We start from the raw sequence: 16,258 nt of genomic DNA, 5'->3' as shown, positions 1-16,258 counted from the left end.
TTCCAGTGGCGAACACAAATGTATTTTGGAGTCTGCCTATTAGCTTGAGGAGCAAGCCAGCAGAGGCCCCGCATCCAGCTAGCCAACCAGCCAGAGCCCACCTGTCCCCCCCAGTCCCCTTGTCATCTGAGGCTCCAGAGCAAGGGTCAGGAGGGGTCTCAGCAGCTGACGACCCGAGGGGCAGCAAGCAGGCATGGGCCTCCTATTCCCGGAGGCCTGGAATGGAACACGGTGGGGGGGGGGGGAATGTGTGGTGTGCAGAGAGGGGCGGGGAACCAGAGGTCCCTGTAGTCTTGAGTCAAGCCCTGGCAGGGAGTTTAGGACTTGGGGCAGTTGGTAGAGATACAGTTCACAGACCCGGACTTTACTCTTCTTCCCTATTCATCTCAGACCTATCCAACTCCCCCAGAACGCCTGAGAAAAGGGGCTAGCGGGAGGCCTGTGGAGGCTGCAGGGTGAGGGAGGACAAGTGTGAAGGGCAAGTCTGACCCCCTGTCCCCCTTCCTGCTTCCGGCCCCAGTACAATCAGGAGGAAGGGCTGAGAAGGCAGTCAGCCACACACAGAAGGCAGCAGGGCCCAGGAGGCAGGGCTGGGAGGACTCAGCCTCTGGCCCTTCCAGTCGGTCGTTCGGGCTGGAAGGACCGAGCACTAACAGCCTAGCAGCTCCAGGCGCAGAGTGATGCGGTTATGCCAGGACACCGGAAGGACACGCACGTAGCGGGCCCTGAAGGGGGTCTCAAAAATGTTCTTCTTGTGCGTGTTGTTGTCCGAGTTGCCTTGGAAGACCTGAAAACCATCGGCACGTCAGGAGTACCCCACAGCCGGGCCCCTCCCCACCCCCTCAGTACCCCCCAGTTCCCCAGGAACTGCATCCAGACAGGACACCCACCTTGCTGATCCCTTGTTCCTCATACACGGTCCACTGCACACCGTCATTACTGTAGGCCACCTTGTAGGATGCCACGTACTGGAAGTTGCCAAAGTCACGGGCCCCCTGGGTGATGATTCCGGTCACTTCCTTCTCAGTGCCCAGGTCAACCTACAGAAAAACACTGTTCTAGCTTGGAGCGTCTTCAGGAAGGTGTAAAGGCAGATGCTCCTCATTGTGCTGGCTAGTCTTAAAGTCAACTAGACACAGCTCGAGTTATCTGAAAAGAGGGAACCTCAATTGAGAAAATGCCACCACAAAACCCAGCTATAAGGCATTTTCTTAATTAGTGATTGATGGGGGAGGCCCCAGTCCATTGTGGGTGGTGCCATCCCTGGGCCAGTGGTCCTGAATTCTATAAGAAAGCAGGCTGAGCAAGCCATAAGGAGCAAGCCAATAAGGAGCACCCCTCCGTGGTCACTGCATCAGCTCCTGTCTCCAGGTTCCTGCCCTGTTTGAGTTCCTGTCCCGACTTCCTTCAGTGATGAACAGTGATGTGGAAGGATAAGCCAAATAAACCTTCCCAATTTGCTTTTTTTGGTCATGGTGTTTCACCACAGCAACAGTAACCCTAACTAAGACACTCACCCATAAATTGAACATAAAGCCATGTATGGTGGTACCCACCCGCCTGTCACCCCAGCACTCGGGAGACTGAGGATGGAGTTGAAGGCCAGCCTGGGCTACATAGCAACACCCTGTCTCAAAATATCAAAATGGAGGCTATAGTTCAGTGGCAGAACACTGGTCTATCACACCCAAGCCCTGGGTTCTATCTACCACAAAAAATGTAATGTAAAAAATATATAAAAGTGCATAAATAATATACGTTGACACACTGAACTCCAGTTTAACTCCAATAAAACTCAGTGAAGTGTATTTCAAAGGTCCAGTCCAACTCTGCCAGCTCATGCCTTATGGGTATACTGGGGTATGATGAGCAGGCTAAGAGGCCACAGCCTACAGGGGTGGGAACTGCCTCTGAAACCCGCCAGGCAGCCTGGAACCTTCTGTGGTACTGAGAGAGAGCCCAAGAGCAGGTGGCTCCTAATGAAACCAAGCCTGACAGAGCACCCGGACCCACAGGCAAGTGTTTGTCCCTAGGAACTGACCCCTGGACAGGCTGTCCCCAGACCCAGGCTACAAGCCCAGTTCACCCCCGACCAGCAGGTGAGCCCCACACAATCTTCCAGGACTCAAGTTTCTCCATCTGCAACCCTTACCCCTGGTTTTCCCAACCCCTCTGAGATTTCCCAGTTACACCAAGAAGGAGGACACCTGGGCTTTGCTCAAGTGGTGAGTGAGGTGCTAGTGTGCCCTCTGCCATCCTGCCCTGCTGTCCACAGGTAAGCTTTGCCAACCGTGTGGCAGCTGATAAGGGTGGTGCTACTCCTGCGAGAGTGTGCATGCATGTGAGTGAGCGCGTGCGTGCGTGCGTGCGTGCGTGTACATTCACACCCCTTCTCCACTTGGGGGCCTTGGTGGAAGCAGGATCAAGGAAAAAGCGAAGCACAGAAGGAAAGAAGAGAAAAAGCAAAGACAGTCTAGGCTTGGCGGGGGGGGGGGGGGGGACGGACGGACACCCCTTGCAGAGCGGAAGGAAGGTGGGGTGGGCAGAGGTCACAAGCCCCACCCGCTCCCACCTGCAGCCACTCTTTGTCATTGTTGCTCTGGGCAGTCCAGGCATTGATCTTGCCCTGCTTGTCCAGCCGCCCCAAGTGGGGGTACCAGCCAAAGGCAGGCACGTTCCAAGTCTTGTAGCTGCTGGAGGCTGTTATACGGCTGTCAGGAATTGAGTTATTCTTCAAGCCCAGGGGCTCAGAACATCCTGTGGGCAAAAGGGACTGTCACCAGTATGTGTAGGTAGGGGCAATAAAGGAGGAAGGGCGGTGGCCGAGGCCTTTAGTTTGGTTTAGTTTGGGTTGGGCTGGGTTTCTGAGGTGGGATTCCATTCCCTTCTCCTGCTGCTGGCAGCAGGGCGGGCTTACTCTCGCTATGCAGTCAAGGAGGACCCGGAACATCTGATCCTCACCTACACCTCCTGAGTGAAGAAAGGACGGGCATGCACCACCACATCCGGGCTATCCGGTGCTGGAGACAGAACACACGGTTCTCCTAAATACCTACGGAGTGACAAGCCAGCTTCTGCCTTGGGTGTTTGAGCTGGGTCTGGCTGCGCTGCCCAGACTGGCCTTTGAACCCCTGGGCTCAAGAGGTTCTCCAGTTTCCAGGATGGCCAGGGCTACACAGAGAAGAAACCCTACCTGGAAAAACCAAAAGCTCCTCTAGCCTCGGCTTCCCAAACAGCAGGGACTGGACCACCATGCCCAGCTTGGCATCTTCCTGGACAAAGGATGTCCTGTTTGTCTTCCAAGACCAACTGCCGTCTAACCCTTGCTTACCCCACACTGTCTCTTCACTACAGTCAGCTGGACTCAGCTCCAAGCGCCACCCCACCCCAACTGGCACCTAGAGGACCACCCGAGACCACCCGAGACCTCCCGACCTGGCCGGACTCACAGTGCCCCCTCCCTTTCTCTCTGAACACAGGTGAGTAAGTCAAGACGCCTCACATGTCTAGGGGCTTCCTGCCATCGTGGATTTGCTCTTGCCACAGAACGCACTGAACAAGCAGCCATCAGCCACCTCATTCTGTCCGTGAGAAACTTGAGGCAGAGAGGCATTGCGCACTGTGCCCACGCCTCACACACGTGATGGCGACCACCACACCAAATGTGAGATCATCCCCCGTGCTAGGACCTGTGTGGGGCCACCAAACCCTCCTAACCCTCCAACAGCTAGTGAGGCCCAGGAAGTCTTGGAGTTCGGGGCTGCTTCTGTGTCCTTCCTGAAAGCGTTCCCGAAGAGCCAGTGAAGGACCTTGGCACACCCCAATGTTTCTGGCTTGCTGGTGTGTCTACCCAGAGAGCGGCCATTGTTCCTTCACTCAGCCCCCAGGGTCACTCTCAGGAAGGAACAGACAGGGGCTGATCAGGAAGTAAAACTCCTGGGAGGATGATGTGTGTCTCCTATCCGGGTGCATCCCCACCCACCCCACAACTGTGTGTTACCTGAAGAGCTGAAGAGTGGGGGGCGCGGAGGGGGAAGGCTAAGAGTCACGCTTCCATCTTAGAAGTCTGTTCCCTCACTGTCCCTCAGATGCCTGCCTGCCTGTCATTTTCCTCCCAATCATACAGCCATCCCCTACAGAAGGCAGGGGCCAGGCAGCCATCACCCTGCTTCCACAGAGGTTACTGGGCCGTGAGCTCATTCATCCTTTGCATCCAGGACAGGGACATTCTGAGGTGATCACTGCCCGGAGTTGCTTTGCAGAGGCCATTCTCCTCATCTCCTTGGGGTGTACCCTGTACAACCACCCCTGCCCAGGGCCTCCGGGAAGGCAAACTGCAGACTATGGCCTTGGGAAATGCAGACGTCCTTGGCCTCTCTGTGAGTTAGCCTCTTCCTCCTCCGCGACGTGAGGCCCTCTGGAGATCTCCCCAGAGATCACAGGAGATCTCAAAAACAAGCAGGCCAGACCTGGTGTGCGTTTCTGTGATCCTAGCACTCGGCAAGCTGAGGCAGAAGAGTTGTGAGATCAGGCCAACCTGGGCTGAATAGCAAGACCCTGTCTCAGAAAAATTAAAGAGAGACATTCCGGGGATGTAACTCAGTAGCAGAGTGTCTGCCCTGGCTTTAATCACTCGTACTGGAAATTAAATGAAACTAAAATTGTGTCCCAGCAGGTCCAGGGTAGAGTTGGATGATGCTGCTGAAACGCTGGCCCAATGGAGCTCACCACTCTCCAAGCCTCCCTGCACACTCTAGGAGCGAGCCCCTGGATTTCTTCCATCCTCCCACAAGCTCCACCTTTGTCCTTGCAATTCTCCATCTAGAACATTTTTTCCAAGATCTCCCCAAGACTGGCTCTCCAGCTGCAGAATCCCCACACTAACCCCATCACCACCACGTCCTCCTCCGGGTTCTTGCTGCTAGCCAACCTCTCCCCTTATTCATTTACTTATTTGTTTGTTGTGTGTGCCTCAGGCTATGTATAAGTATGTGTGTGGGGGCCTGGGTGTAGGTATAAGCACCATGTTTATTTGGGTGTAGGTATAAGCACTGCATGTGTACAGTACCCAGGGAGGCCGGATGAGAGCCCTGGATCCACCAGCACTGGCCCTACGCATGGTGTGAGCCACCTGATGTCGGTACCAGAAACCAAACCCAGGTCCTCCAGAAAAGCAGCAGGTGCTTTCAACCACTGAGCCATCTTGCCCAGCTCCTGCCCTTCCTTTGATTTGCTAACCTCACCTCTGACTCCCTTGAGAAAAGGCACATTTCATGAGGTCAAAGGTCTCACTTGTATGGTTCCTTCAATCTAGATATTCAGAGGGAACTTAGGAAATGTCTAAATTCAAGGTAAGTCACCAAAGTTACTGTCTGCTAAACATAACAGTCCTGGTATGGGTCGCCTTGTGGATTCCCAGGACACCTGGGCCTCATGTACCCACCTGCATGTACGGGGGGTAGGGTGGGGGTGGGGAGTCCAGGGCACTCATGCGTCACCATTCTCCAGCTGACAGGCCAGTTACAGAGAAAGATGGGCCAGGCCTGGAGCAAGGCAAATGACAGAGCCCTGCTCACTGCTGTGAGGCTGGGCCTGCCCCCCCCCCCCCCCCCCCGGCCTTAAACCACTCATGGCTTTGCTACCCAGGCAACTTTGAGAACAGAAGGGCTCAGGCCAGACCTGGCTCCATCCTTTGCCAGACACTAAGTCACATGACGCAAGAGGGAAAAGACCCTGGGAGAAGGATAACCTTCCTGGTAGAGATGGCATTGGGAAGAAACACGGGTCTCTCCATCTGACTACTGGACTATTGCACAATGGACACCAAGACACGCCAAGCTTCCCCAGGAATCCCATGCTGGGAGAAGAAAGCGGCATGAGCTGGGGTGTGCCTCCCTGAAAAAGATTTTACACATCCTAACAGCTGTCAGACCAGAACGAGACAGAAGCCCAGACAATGATGAGTCAACGGTGGGCAGGTCCAGGCCTCAAGACTGCTTAGGTGTGCGTGCCCCCAGCCCTCTAGTGAAACCTCAAACTCACTTCAGGACTCCAAAGATGGACCTGAGGGGATCACTGGATCTCTGCCCATCTTCCCTCATACGGCCAATAAATAAATCTCTTCCCACTTTTTACTATTAACTTGGCCATTTCAATCGGCTTCCTGAAGACACGTGGCCAAGTCTGGCTTCTTGTGGTACAGACTGTGACCCCAAGTTTGGTAACAGGAGCATACTAGTTTAAATCCATCCTTAAAGGGAGCGGAGAGATTAATGGCACACGCCTTTAATCCCAGGACTCAGGAGGCAGAGGCAGGCGGATCTCTGTGAGTTCCAGGCCAGCCTGGTCTACAGAGTGAATCAAGGACATGTGGTACTATATATAAGAGACCTTCTCTCAAAAACAAAACAAAATGCCAGGGCTTGGGTACAGATCAATGGTGGGGCGTGTGCCTGGCATTCACAAAGCCCTGAGTTGCCAGCACTTGGGGAAGAAAAAAAAAAAACTACTGAGAGGCAGAACTCAGTCTGCGTGGTGCTGGGTGGTATCGAAAATGAAGTACCAGGAAACAGTGCCACGGACAGGCAAAGGAGGCACAGCCCGGCATACCAGCAGATCTATAAAGATGATGAGCCCTGCAGCCCAGCAAGAGTCAGAACTACAGTTACCCCGGGCGGCCAGCAGGTGGCACTGTGGCTGCAAAGAGAAACAGGCCTCAAAAGAGAGGGGGGCCTGAACTAGACAGCAATATGGGTCAGCTCGACCTCTCCGGTGGGTAACCTCCTTGGCTCAGCAGCAACCTGTCCCCTGTCTGTAGAAGCATCAAGCTCTCCTAGAAGCGCCTGCATGGCTGCTCAGTGCAGGTGGCAGACGCTCGAAGGGCAAGCACTAATGCTTACCACCTTCCAGCCGGTTATCTTGGATGAATACAAACACATCTCGGTGTCCTTTCATTCATTCATTCATTCATTCACCCCCTCATCAAAGATTTACTAAGCGCCCACGTGTCTGAGGCCCTGGGAACACAGCGGCAAAGAAAACAATGGCCTGCAATTGTGGAATTCACTGCCTGTTCCAGAAGCACCAGGAACCAAAATAAGCAGAAACACTGAGAATCGGAACGACCGTCCAAAATGCTCAGAGCAACGAAGCACAAGCGGGACACCTGGGCATGACTCTGTGGGACACTCTCCACAGCAGCCCCTGAGCAGCTCACCAAGCAGGGACAGAGAAGGCCACACCCCAGCACTCACCATGCAACTCACAGCCCAGGAGCTCGAAGCGAAGGGTGCAGGCTCGGTACCATGAGATGGGGTAGAGCCGTATGTACTGTGCCTCCAGCGCGGGGCTGAACATGTTCACCTTCAGGCCATCGTTGTCCACGTTCCCCACAAACTCCTAGAAGGGAACGGGTAGGACCGGGGGAGGAAGCGGGTTTGCCAGCCTGCTCCTGGACCTCTTCCTCTTCAGGCCTGAGAGGCCATCATAAAATGCTGCCCACTTAGCAACTGTATCTTCACAACTGAATACCGTAAGCCCTGAAAAGTTCAGAATGAAGCCCAGCTCCGCCACAACCACCACCCTCACCAGGTCATGGCACTACGGTGAGTCTCTGTTCTTATCTATCAGGTGAGGTTACGTCCTGTCACCGGAGAACATGGACGCAATCTGGGTCTGTCCATTTCTAGGTACCAAGGGACACCTGAAGATTCACCTCAACCCCATCGCTCAGGGTGCTCTTGCTTCTCGGTCCGTGCTGGACGCTTAGGGGTGCTGACTTCAGTAGCCCCTCTTCAGGCCCACCTTGTCTCCAGATCCAGCTGCATCCTGGATAAACTCGAACTTGCGTCCATCGAGGCTATAGGCCACCTTGAAGGTCTTCAGGTATTCTGCCCTCCCCCCGCGGCTGGCGCCCTGCGTCATCACACCCGTCACCCGCATCTTCCGCAGAAGGTTCACCTGAACCCCGGCCGGGGTGAGAAAGGTAGTCCCCTCATCATCCAGCTCTTTCCACCCAGATTCAACTGGCTAGCTCACTAGTTCCTCCTCCGAGGAGCTGGCTTTCTCCTCTGAGATTCTGGAGCCTGTCTCTAAACAGCCCGTGAGTGTCAAGACCTCCAGAGGCCTGTGGGTACCCAAGCCCCTCCACCAAAGGCCATCTGTCCTCATACTCTGCCCACCTGCTCCAGGCCCAAGGATGCCCTCCATACATGGACACTTCACTATGGCCATCTATCATCCTGCATGGACCAGGTTCTGAGCCCCGCAATGCAGCCGCGTTCACCCTGTCTTCCCTATCGCTCTGCCCTGTATCTTCCTCCCACCTGGATCCAGGGTTTGCGGTCATAGTTGCTGGATGTCCACGCGTTGACGATGCCTGTGCGGTGCAGGCGAGCCAGTTGCGGGCCCCAGCGCTGCAAGCCCAGGAAACTCACATACATGGACGAGGCGGAAATCTGTGAGTCCTCAATGGCGCCCCCTTCCATGCCCAGCTTTGTAGTGCAACCTGGAGAGGAGAGAGCGACCATCAGGGACCTAATCCAAACTTCTAGAGCCCAGCTGTGACCAAAGGACAAGAGGGAGAAAAAAAAAAAAAAAAAGCGTGGCCTCTGATGAGGACCTAGAGACAGAGAGAACCTCAGACCCTCACTCAGAGCAGGTAACACCGCGGGACACCGACACCAAGTGGAAGAGCAGGCGGTACGGGAGGCACAGGAAAGGAGGGATCAGCAGAGGTGACTCACGGGAGTTTAGGTCCTTGGAAAGACCAGGGTTGGGGACCGGGGTGGTGGGGATGTCTGTGGTGAACAGGTAGACTTCATGGTTGTAGTAGATGGTCTCATTAACTGGTAGGAGAGAAGACCAGGGTGACTTCATCCTCAGCGTCCCCAGCCCTGGCTCGCCCAGGAGGGGTGGCTTCGGGAGAAGAGTTGCCTTGGACAGTGGCGAACAGCAAAGGTCCGCCACACAAAGCAGTTTTCCCTTCGTCGTCGTCTCAGGGTGTGCGGTACTAGAGATGAACCCTGAGTGTCCTAGGCGAGGCCTCTAACCACTGAGCTACGTCCCCAGTCAGTCCTTATCATTTTGAGACAGGGTCTCTCTCAGCTGCCCACGCTGGCCCCTGACTTGGGATTTCTCCTGCCTCGGCTCCAATTATAGGCTTTTGGCCTCACACCTGACGCTATGTGGTACTTTCGAGAATCTCACCCCCGGCAGTTTTCTGGGGAGGGTATGAACACCATTCTGCTTCCTCCTACATCCTTTGCACCTCCGACCACCAAGTCCTTACCCACCCATCCATCTTTGATCATGTCCCCCAGCCACAGCCACATCACCTCTGTTATCACCCGCAACTCAGGACAGTGATCAAGCCTGCTGGCAAGGGTGTCTTTCCATCCCTCTGGACACCCATGGTGGGTGCCCAAGGCTTCTGCTGCCAGGGAAACCCAGGGGTAAGCTACAGAACCCCAGCAGTGGCGGCTCCTTCTGAGCAGGTGTCAGCGATCTTACAGAGGGGGTAAGATATCCAATGGGGCTGGACACCCAAGATCTGGGCCAGGTGGACCCAAAGAAACAGTGCAACAAACAAAGGAGTGTGAGGTTCCTCTGCGCCCCTCACCCCTGCAGCCTGTGTGGGCACCACCTACCCTCTGCGCCCCTCACCCCTGCAGCCTATGTGGGCACCACCTACCCTCTGCGCCCCTCACCCCTGCAGCCTACGTGGGCACCACCTACCCTCTGTGCCCCTCACCCCTGCAGCCTATGTGGGCACCACCTACCCTCTGCGCCAGGTGCCACCATCCGGCCTAGAGCCAACTCTAGACCTGGCAGCCCAGAGAAGGCTGCGTAGCTAATTCCCACACAGGTACACCATGGTTAACTCGGCTCCCACGTAGTAATTAGCAGGCTTACCTGACTCCACCCAGGCCTCCATCTGCCTCAGCAACCCAGAGCTTTCCCCCTATTCTCCCGCTCAGGATCTCAAGCTCCTCTGACTTTTAGTCCAGTCTTCAAAGACCAGGCCTTTGCTACGTCTCCTCTCAAGTTAGGGACATCCGAGGCACTCTGCCCACGTTCCACCATCCTGGGGCCCAGCACCCACACAGCTGGCCTCCTTCTATAGGTCAGCAAACCTCAGAGCCCAAGGCACACCTGCCTGAAGGTAAGGAAGAAGTCACCTGGCCTGTCCCCCCAGGATGCCCACTGCCTGACCTGGATAGCTGGAAACAACTCCTCCCCCAGCCCCCCCCCCCCCCCCCCCCGCTCTCGCTCTCTCTCCACTCCTCCCTCCCTCCCCTGAACACACCCCATGTGACAGAGAGGGTGAGAAAGGCCCTGGTATGCTTGGGGCAGAGTTGGGGGCAGCATGGAGAAGTCCCGCCAGCAAATGTCAGCTGGCGCGCACCCAGGCCACTCTGGGGCCCAGGGGATAGCCAAACAGGTCAGACAGGGTCAGCTCCTCCTCCTGTGCCGGCCTCCAGCCTACCTATGACATAGGACAACCCAACCTGCCCAGACCTCCCCCTCTTCCCTGACCCCTGTGAGATAGACCACAGGGTTCCAAAACTGATTCACTGAGCTTCTGGGCCCCAAGCTAAAGAGCATGCCTGTTTCTTCTCCCTACTTGGAAAGTCCCAAGATTTAACTCTGACACTGTGTGTCTCTGGCTCATGGACTCGGGAAGTGGCGTTCCCATGACCTCAGGGTCACCCCACTCTAATTCCCTTGCAGTGACACCAGCCCTGACCCGAAGTCCCAGGAGAGAAAGCTAGACCTTAAGCCTGATACGGGACAACAGGGTCCTCACTGAAGTGGTGCCCATTCCTCAGTCTCCACAGAGGAAGGCTCACCACAAGTACCTGCGCCCAGCTGCAGACCCCTGGTACTCACTGGTCTCACAGTGGGTGCCCGAGTAGCCCAGAGGGCATTCGCAGATGTACTGAGTGAAGATGTCTCCTCGCTTTTTGTCTCCGGTCACTTGGCATATGCCACCACTGAGGCAAGGGTTTGGAAAGCAGGGTCCTGGAAGCAAGAAGGTAGATGAGATGGAGACGTGGTCAGAAATGGGCTGAAGACAGACCAAAAAGCAGTATGTGACCCAGCCTCATCGGATCCCTCCAAATCAGCCCCTTTTCTTCCCGACCCCAATCATCTCAAGAGAGTCGCTGAGAAGATGAATTTGCCCAAATACTGGAACACAGGCTACCCACTTGGGAAGGGACGGGGGAGGCAGGCCACTGGGAGCAGGTACCTGTCTCCTTCTCATCGCACACAGAGCCTGTGAAGCCCTCGGGGCAGATGCAGAAGATGTCACTGTCTTGGCCCATCAAGCAGGTCCCACCATTCAGGCACAGGCCGGAGTCACAGAAGTCACCTGCAACAGCAGTCCGATCACGATCGTTTGGTGAACGGAGTCCAGCTACCACGTGCACTCGCTGGACTCCTGAGACAGGAGTTAGTGGTTATCCTATCTATCCTCAAGAAGTCGGGAGCTAGGGATGTAACTCCACGGCAGAGCACTTGCCTAGCATGTGCAAGGCCCTGGGTTCGATCCCCAGCACTACCAAAAAAAAAAAGAAAAGAAAAGAAAACACTGGCTAGAGAAATAGCTGGGGTTAAGAGCACTTGCTGATTTTTCTGGAGGACTGGGGTTTGAATCCCAGCATCCACATTAGGTCGCTGACAACTGCGTGCAGCTCCAGCTCCAGGGGATCCAAACCCCGTGGCCTTCTCAGACACCTGTACTCACATGCACATATCCCCCCAGAGACAGTGTACACAATTTTAAAAATAAATAAATAAATCTTAAAAACTAAAGGGGAGCTCAGAGAGATGGCTGAGAGATTAAGAGCACGTTCTGCTCTGGCAGAAAACCCTGCTTCAGTTCCCAGCCCCCACGTGGTGGCTTCCGATCACCTATCACTTCTGTTTCAGGGGATCTGATGTTCTCTTCTGACCTCGGAGGGCTCCTGCCGGCAAGTGGTGCACATAGAATACACTCACGCTCTCCACACACACAGACAATACAGCCAGTATTTCTTTAAAGACAGAGTGGGGAGGATGGGAAGCTGAGGAAGGAGAAAATGATATTCTAGAGAGAAGCAGACACCCTGAGAACAGGGTATGCTGGAGAGAACGGTTCCGATATGACTGGACTTAGACCAGGCTCAGGGGGACTTTAAGAATGGCAAGTTTCGATCGTAGACTGCCGCGGTCAATCAGGAGCTTTTAAAACTTCCTTAAGCCTCACCGGCACTGGCTAACAAGTCTCTCTATGTGTCTCTCTCTGTCTCTGTCTCTCTGTCTGCGACCCCACACACCCTCTGAAGCCAGATCCAAGTCCGAAAGGTGGAAGGCTGAAAACCCCAGGAGAAGGCTGACAGGCCCCTGAAGTTAGGAGGAGGTTTGGTGGCAGCAGATGAAGCCCTCAGGTTGAACAGTGAGGACGCACATCAGGACACCGGGAACAGGAGCTGGTGAATTTGAGAGACTCCATGGAGCATGGACTGAGGAGGTGGGGAAAGGCTGCAGGCGACACCAGAGCTTTTGGAGGGCCTGCACGACAGATGTGCACTGTCCACCAGGATGGAGGACACAGGAGGAGGGATGGGGTGGGCTGGGGCTGAGCTCACCTGGCCTGTGTGATCTGAAGGACTACACACAGCTCAGCCAAGCAGCTGGTAAACCCACCCCCTCTCCACGCCCAGAAAGGGACTGGAGGCACGCTGCCTCGGAAGCTCACCTTACTCCCCCATCTTTCTGGGGTCCCCCGTCACTGGCACCAACCAGTGAACAACAGCCCCCAGGTCTGCTGTACTGAAGAGGGTCCTCCTCACGACCTTAGCATCCTACTGGACTGGACCCTTAACGTGGCCCTAGAATCGAACCTAAGAGATCTCTTCTCCTCCCCACAGTGGCCCATCCAAGGCACAGGGGCCCTCCTCAAAGCCCAAGGGAGGAGAGCTCAGGCTCCCCAGCTGGAGGCAGGCAGCACCATTAACGAGCAGCAGCTCACATAGCTCCACCTCAGCAAGGGCCTGGGGATCCTAAGGAGCTGTGGCAGAACTATTAGTCACAGGCTTTAAATAGCAGGTTAATCCCCTCTGACCTGGAAGGGCACAGTCATAGCCTCACGTGGAGGCTCTGGAATGGGCAAGGCCTGGGCACCCGCTCCCAACAAAGGCCTGTCTTCCAGCCAGCCTTCCCTCCAGCTGCAGGTGGGATCAAACTAAGGGTCTGGAGAAGAAAACTAAGTGGAAGGTGGCCCAGCGGCCCTCGGTCTTAACCGTCTGGGCTGAGGCTGGTCACCTGCATGTGAGACCCCGAGATGCTAGCGCCTCTGCAAATCCTATAGGATATCGGGGTACTGCTCTGGGAAGTGTCCTTTGGGACATTTGGTCAGGGCGTCGGTTGTGGGGAGTGTGGGAAGAGAGGTGGAAAGGGTCAGAGGAGATCCAAGCATCTCTCCAGCTGAATGGAAGGACCAGGAGTTCCCAGTTGCGGAAGCTTGAGGCACTCAATGCCTTCAGCTCCATCCCCGAGGTCAGGTCCTGTGCTAGGCGACAGAGCTGGGCCCAGCTGTGGTCTCTCCTGCCACACGTGGGCACTGCATTCTTAAGATGAACTCCCCAGCAGCATCCTGCAGGAGGCCCAGATGTCTACGGGAGACCTCGGAGAGGGGGAGGAGGGCTAGGGAAGATTAAACAGGCAGCCAAGGCCAGCCGGGTGGGAGGAAGCCCTTTTCTAAATTCCTGACCAGCCCCACCTACAGCCCAGTCTCTCGCACCCGCTTCTCAGTCCTTTCTCCCCTTCTCTGATCAAACACCAACAAGTGGGGCGCAAAAGTTCACTGGATTCTCCAACCAGGAGGGTTCGGGAGAACTGCGGGGAAAGTTGGTCGGAGAACTGACTCTCCCAAATGGAAGGACTGGAGAGCAAACACAGTTCGGTGGCCTCATTTTACAGACGCGGTAAAATTTACAGGCACGGCGCAGCGGATTCCTTTGTTATGTGTAAGTCACATCCCTGCGGGGAGGCAGGGCTGTCACCGGGTGTCCAGGGTCACCGCCCAGTGCGCAAGCCACTATCACTGCCCCCAAGGTCCCGGCGCAAAGCGCGCCGAGGCTGAGCACGTCCGCCGCTCCTCCCGCGGCGCAACCCCTGCGCGGGTCCCCTAGGCTCTGCTCAAGTTTGTCAACAGTAAAGGAGGAGGGAGGGCGCCGCCGAGAACTTCCGAGCGGCGGGCAGACTAGGGGCGAGGCTCAAAGGGCGGCGCGGGGGACTCACCGGACACGGCAAAGAGGCCGGAGGCGAAGAGCAACACGCCGCACAGCGCGGCCAGCGCACGGGAGAGCTGCATGCTGCAGGACGCGGGAAAAAGGATACGCACACTGATGCTGGGACCTGCGGGCTCCTGCGTCCGCTTCTCTCGCACGGGAATAAATCAGGCTCTCGGCTCCGCCCACTGGCCCACGTGCTCCGCCCAGGCCAGCCCCAGGCGGACTCTGGGCGGAGCTCCGGGACCACAGAGGGAAGAGGGAGGGCTGAAGTGGGGGGTCCAGAGCCTCAACCTCCCGCCGAGCCACGCCCTGCATCCGGCTGCCAGCTCTCAGCCAAGAGGCCAGGTCCCGCTTCTGGAGTGGACTGGACAGGGAAAAATTGCTCAGGAGGAATTTAAAACGTGGCGCAATGATGGAATAGTGCTTCCCTAAGCATCCTGGAGACCCTGGATTCGATCCCCCAACCAGGCAAGATAAATTGATAAAACAAAACAATCCGGGAGTGGTGGCTTATGCTTGTAATTCCAGTATTTATGAAGCGGGATCAGGAGGATCGGACACCAGGTCCTGTTGGACGCCAGTGTGGGCTCCATAATGGCATGTTCCAGGTTAGTCTGGGCTACACAGTGGGACCCTGTTTCCAAAATGTATTTGTTTGCTCGTTGTTTAATTAATTAATTAAAAAACAAAAGCAGTTTAGACTTAAAATGCTAATGCTTACTTGTAATCAGAGAACAGCAAGTTCAGACTACAATGAGTACTGTGTTTCCTTTATCAGATTGGCAAGTGTCAAGTTGTTAACAGCGGAGGCTGAGGGGCAACAAACAGGCTGAGGCATGCGCCCTTGGACAGAGTAGAAAAGGCAGATCAGCTTCTTTATTTGGTAATATCTTTCAAAATGACAAATGGCAACACCTTAAGACTAGCACTTGAGGTCAGAGATACTCATTCCATTAGAAACACATGTGTGCAAAATGATCCTACACTATGACATCATAACATCTTTAGAAACCGTGAAAAGACTGAAAAAAGGAATGGACAAGCTTGTGTTCAAGTTCCAAATGGGAAATATTGCAGGATTTCGGCTGGGTGTGGTGGTTCAAGCCTGTAATGCCAGCACTCTGGAAGCTGAGACAGGAGAACTGTAGAAAGTCCAAGGGCCACCTTGGACTGCATAGTGAGCCCTCAGCTACCCTGAGCAACAGAGTGAGACGCTGTCTCAAAATAAACCAATAGACAGACAGACAGATGATGTTAAATAAGTAAAGATAAAAACCTGGCTGAGAAGATGGCTCTGTGAATAAGCGCACTTGCTGAGCAAACCTGACAGCCTCAGATCACTCCCCCAGAGACCCCCGGGAAAGCAGACAGAAGCAGAGAGCCCGACTCCGCAAAGCTGTCTTCACACCCACACAGTGGCACGTGTGTGCCCACACACCTACACGCACTGATGATGATGATGATAATACAGTAAAGTTTAACCAAGTTTCTCGCCTGTAATCCCTACACTTGGGAGGTGGAGAAAATCGGACCAGGAGTTCAAAACCATAACCAATTAAAATGCAGAGCTGTGGAGCCCAGTCCTAATGGATACAACACTAAGACACTCCCACACCTAAGGCTAAGGCTCGGGGAACATTTTAGAAGAGGGAGTGGAAAGATGGTCAGAGCCTAAAGATTGGGGAGTTTGCTGTGAGACTGTGTCGCCTAGGAATGTGAGAAACTACACCCATAACAATTTCACCAATATGACTGCCTAAACATGAGCTGAACAAGAACACCACCAATAGACAAGCCAAAGTGGCCTGGAGAAAGCCCATAAGGCTTCAACCCTTCACAAAGAACTACAGGAAACTGAGAAACGCTGGGGTGGGAGAACCAGTCATCTCCAAGGAAGAACACAGCAATTGGTTATCCAGTATGATCAGCCCTGAAAACATACACATGAGTAACATACAGACTGGGCAGGTTATAGCTAG

General features: G+C 54.9%; 1 protein-coding gene across 2 annotated transcripts; it reads right to left on the bottom strand.

Annotated features, from left to right (window-relative positions):
* Positions 1-14,445, bottom strand: Mfge8 (milk fat globule EGF and factor V/VIII domain containing). Of its 2 annotated transcripts, XM_028879215.2 has the most exons (10): positions 14,287-14,445; positions 11,252-11,374; positions 10,891-11,022; positions 8,745-8,846; positions 8,325-8,506; positions 7,804-7,959; positions 7,254-7,398; positions 2,573-2,757; positions 891-1,040; positions 1-787 (listed from the first exon to the last, which is right to left on the bottom strand). In XM_028879215.2, exons 1-10 carry the CDS (start codon positions 14,357-14,359, stop codon positions 650-652), a joined length of 1,386 nt encoding a protein of 461 aa, XP_028735048.1. In that variant the 5' UTR covers positions 14,360-14,445; the 3' UTR covers positions 1-649. The 2 variants fall into 2 exon arrangements, with proteins under 2 accessions (XP_028735048.1, XP_028735049.1); XM_028879216.2 differs by lacking the exon at positions 8,745-8,846.
* Positions 14,446-16,258: the final 1,813 nt, after the last annotated feature.

This window comes from Peromyscus leucopus, chromosome 1 (assembly GCF_004664715.2).
Source record: "Peromyscus leucopus breed LL Stock chromosome 1, UCI_PerLeu_2.1, whole genome shotgun sequence".
Classification (NCBI taxonomy): Eukaryota; Metazoa; Chordata; class Mammalia; order Rodentia; family Cricetidae; genus Peromyscus; species Peromyscus leucopus.
The sequence above is the reverse complement of the archived record's forward strand: the minus strand, read 5'-3'. Positions and strand labels throughout refer to the sequence as shown.

Excerpts from the sequence above, each read along its gene's own strand:
- Mfge8 (XM_028879215.2), bottom strand. The coding sequence starts at position 14,359 with ATGCAGCTCTCCCGTGCGCTGGCCGCGCTGTGCGGCGTGTTGCTCTTC. Across the intron at positions 7,399-7,803 it reads CAGCTGGATCTGGAGACAAG|GAGTTTGTGGGGAACGTGGA; the intron begins GTGGGCCTGAAG and ends GTTCCCTTCTAG. Across the intron at positions 788-890 it reads AGGAACAAGGGATCAGCAAG|GTCTTCCAAGGCAACTCGGA; the intron begins GTGGGTGTCCTG and ends GATGGTTTTCAG.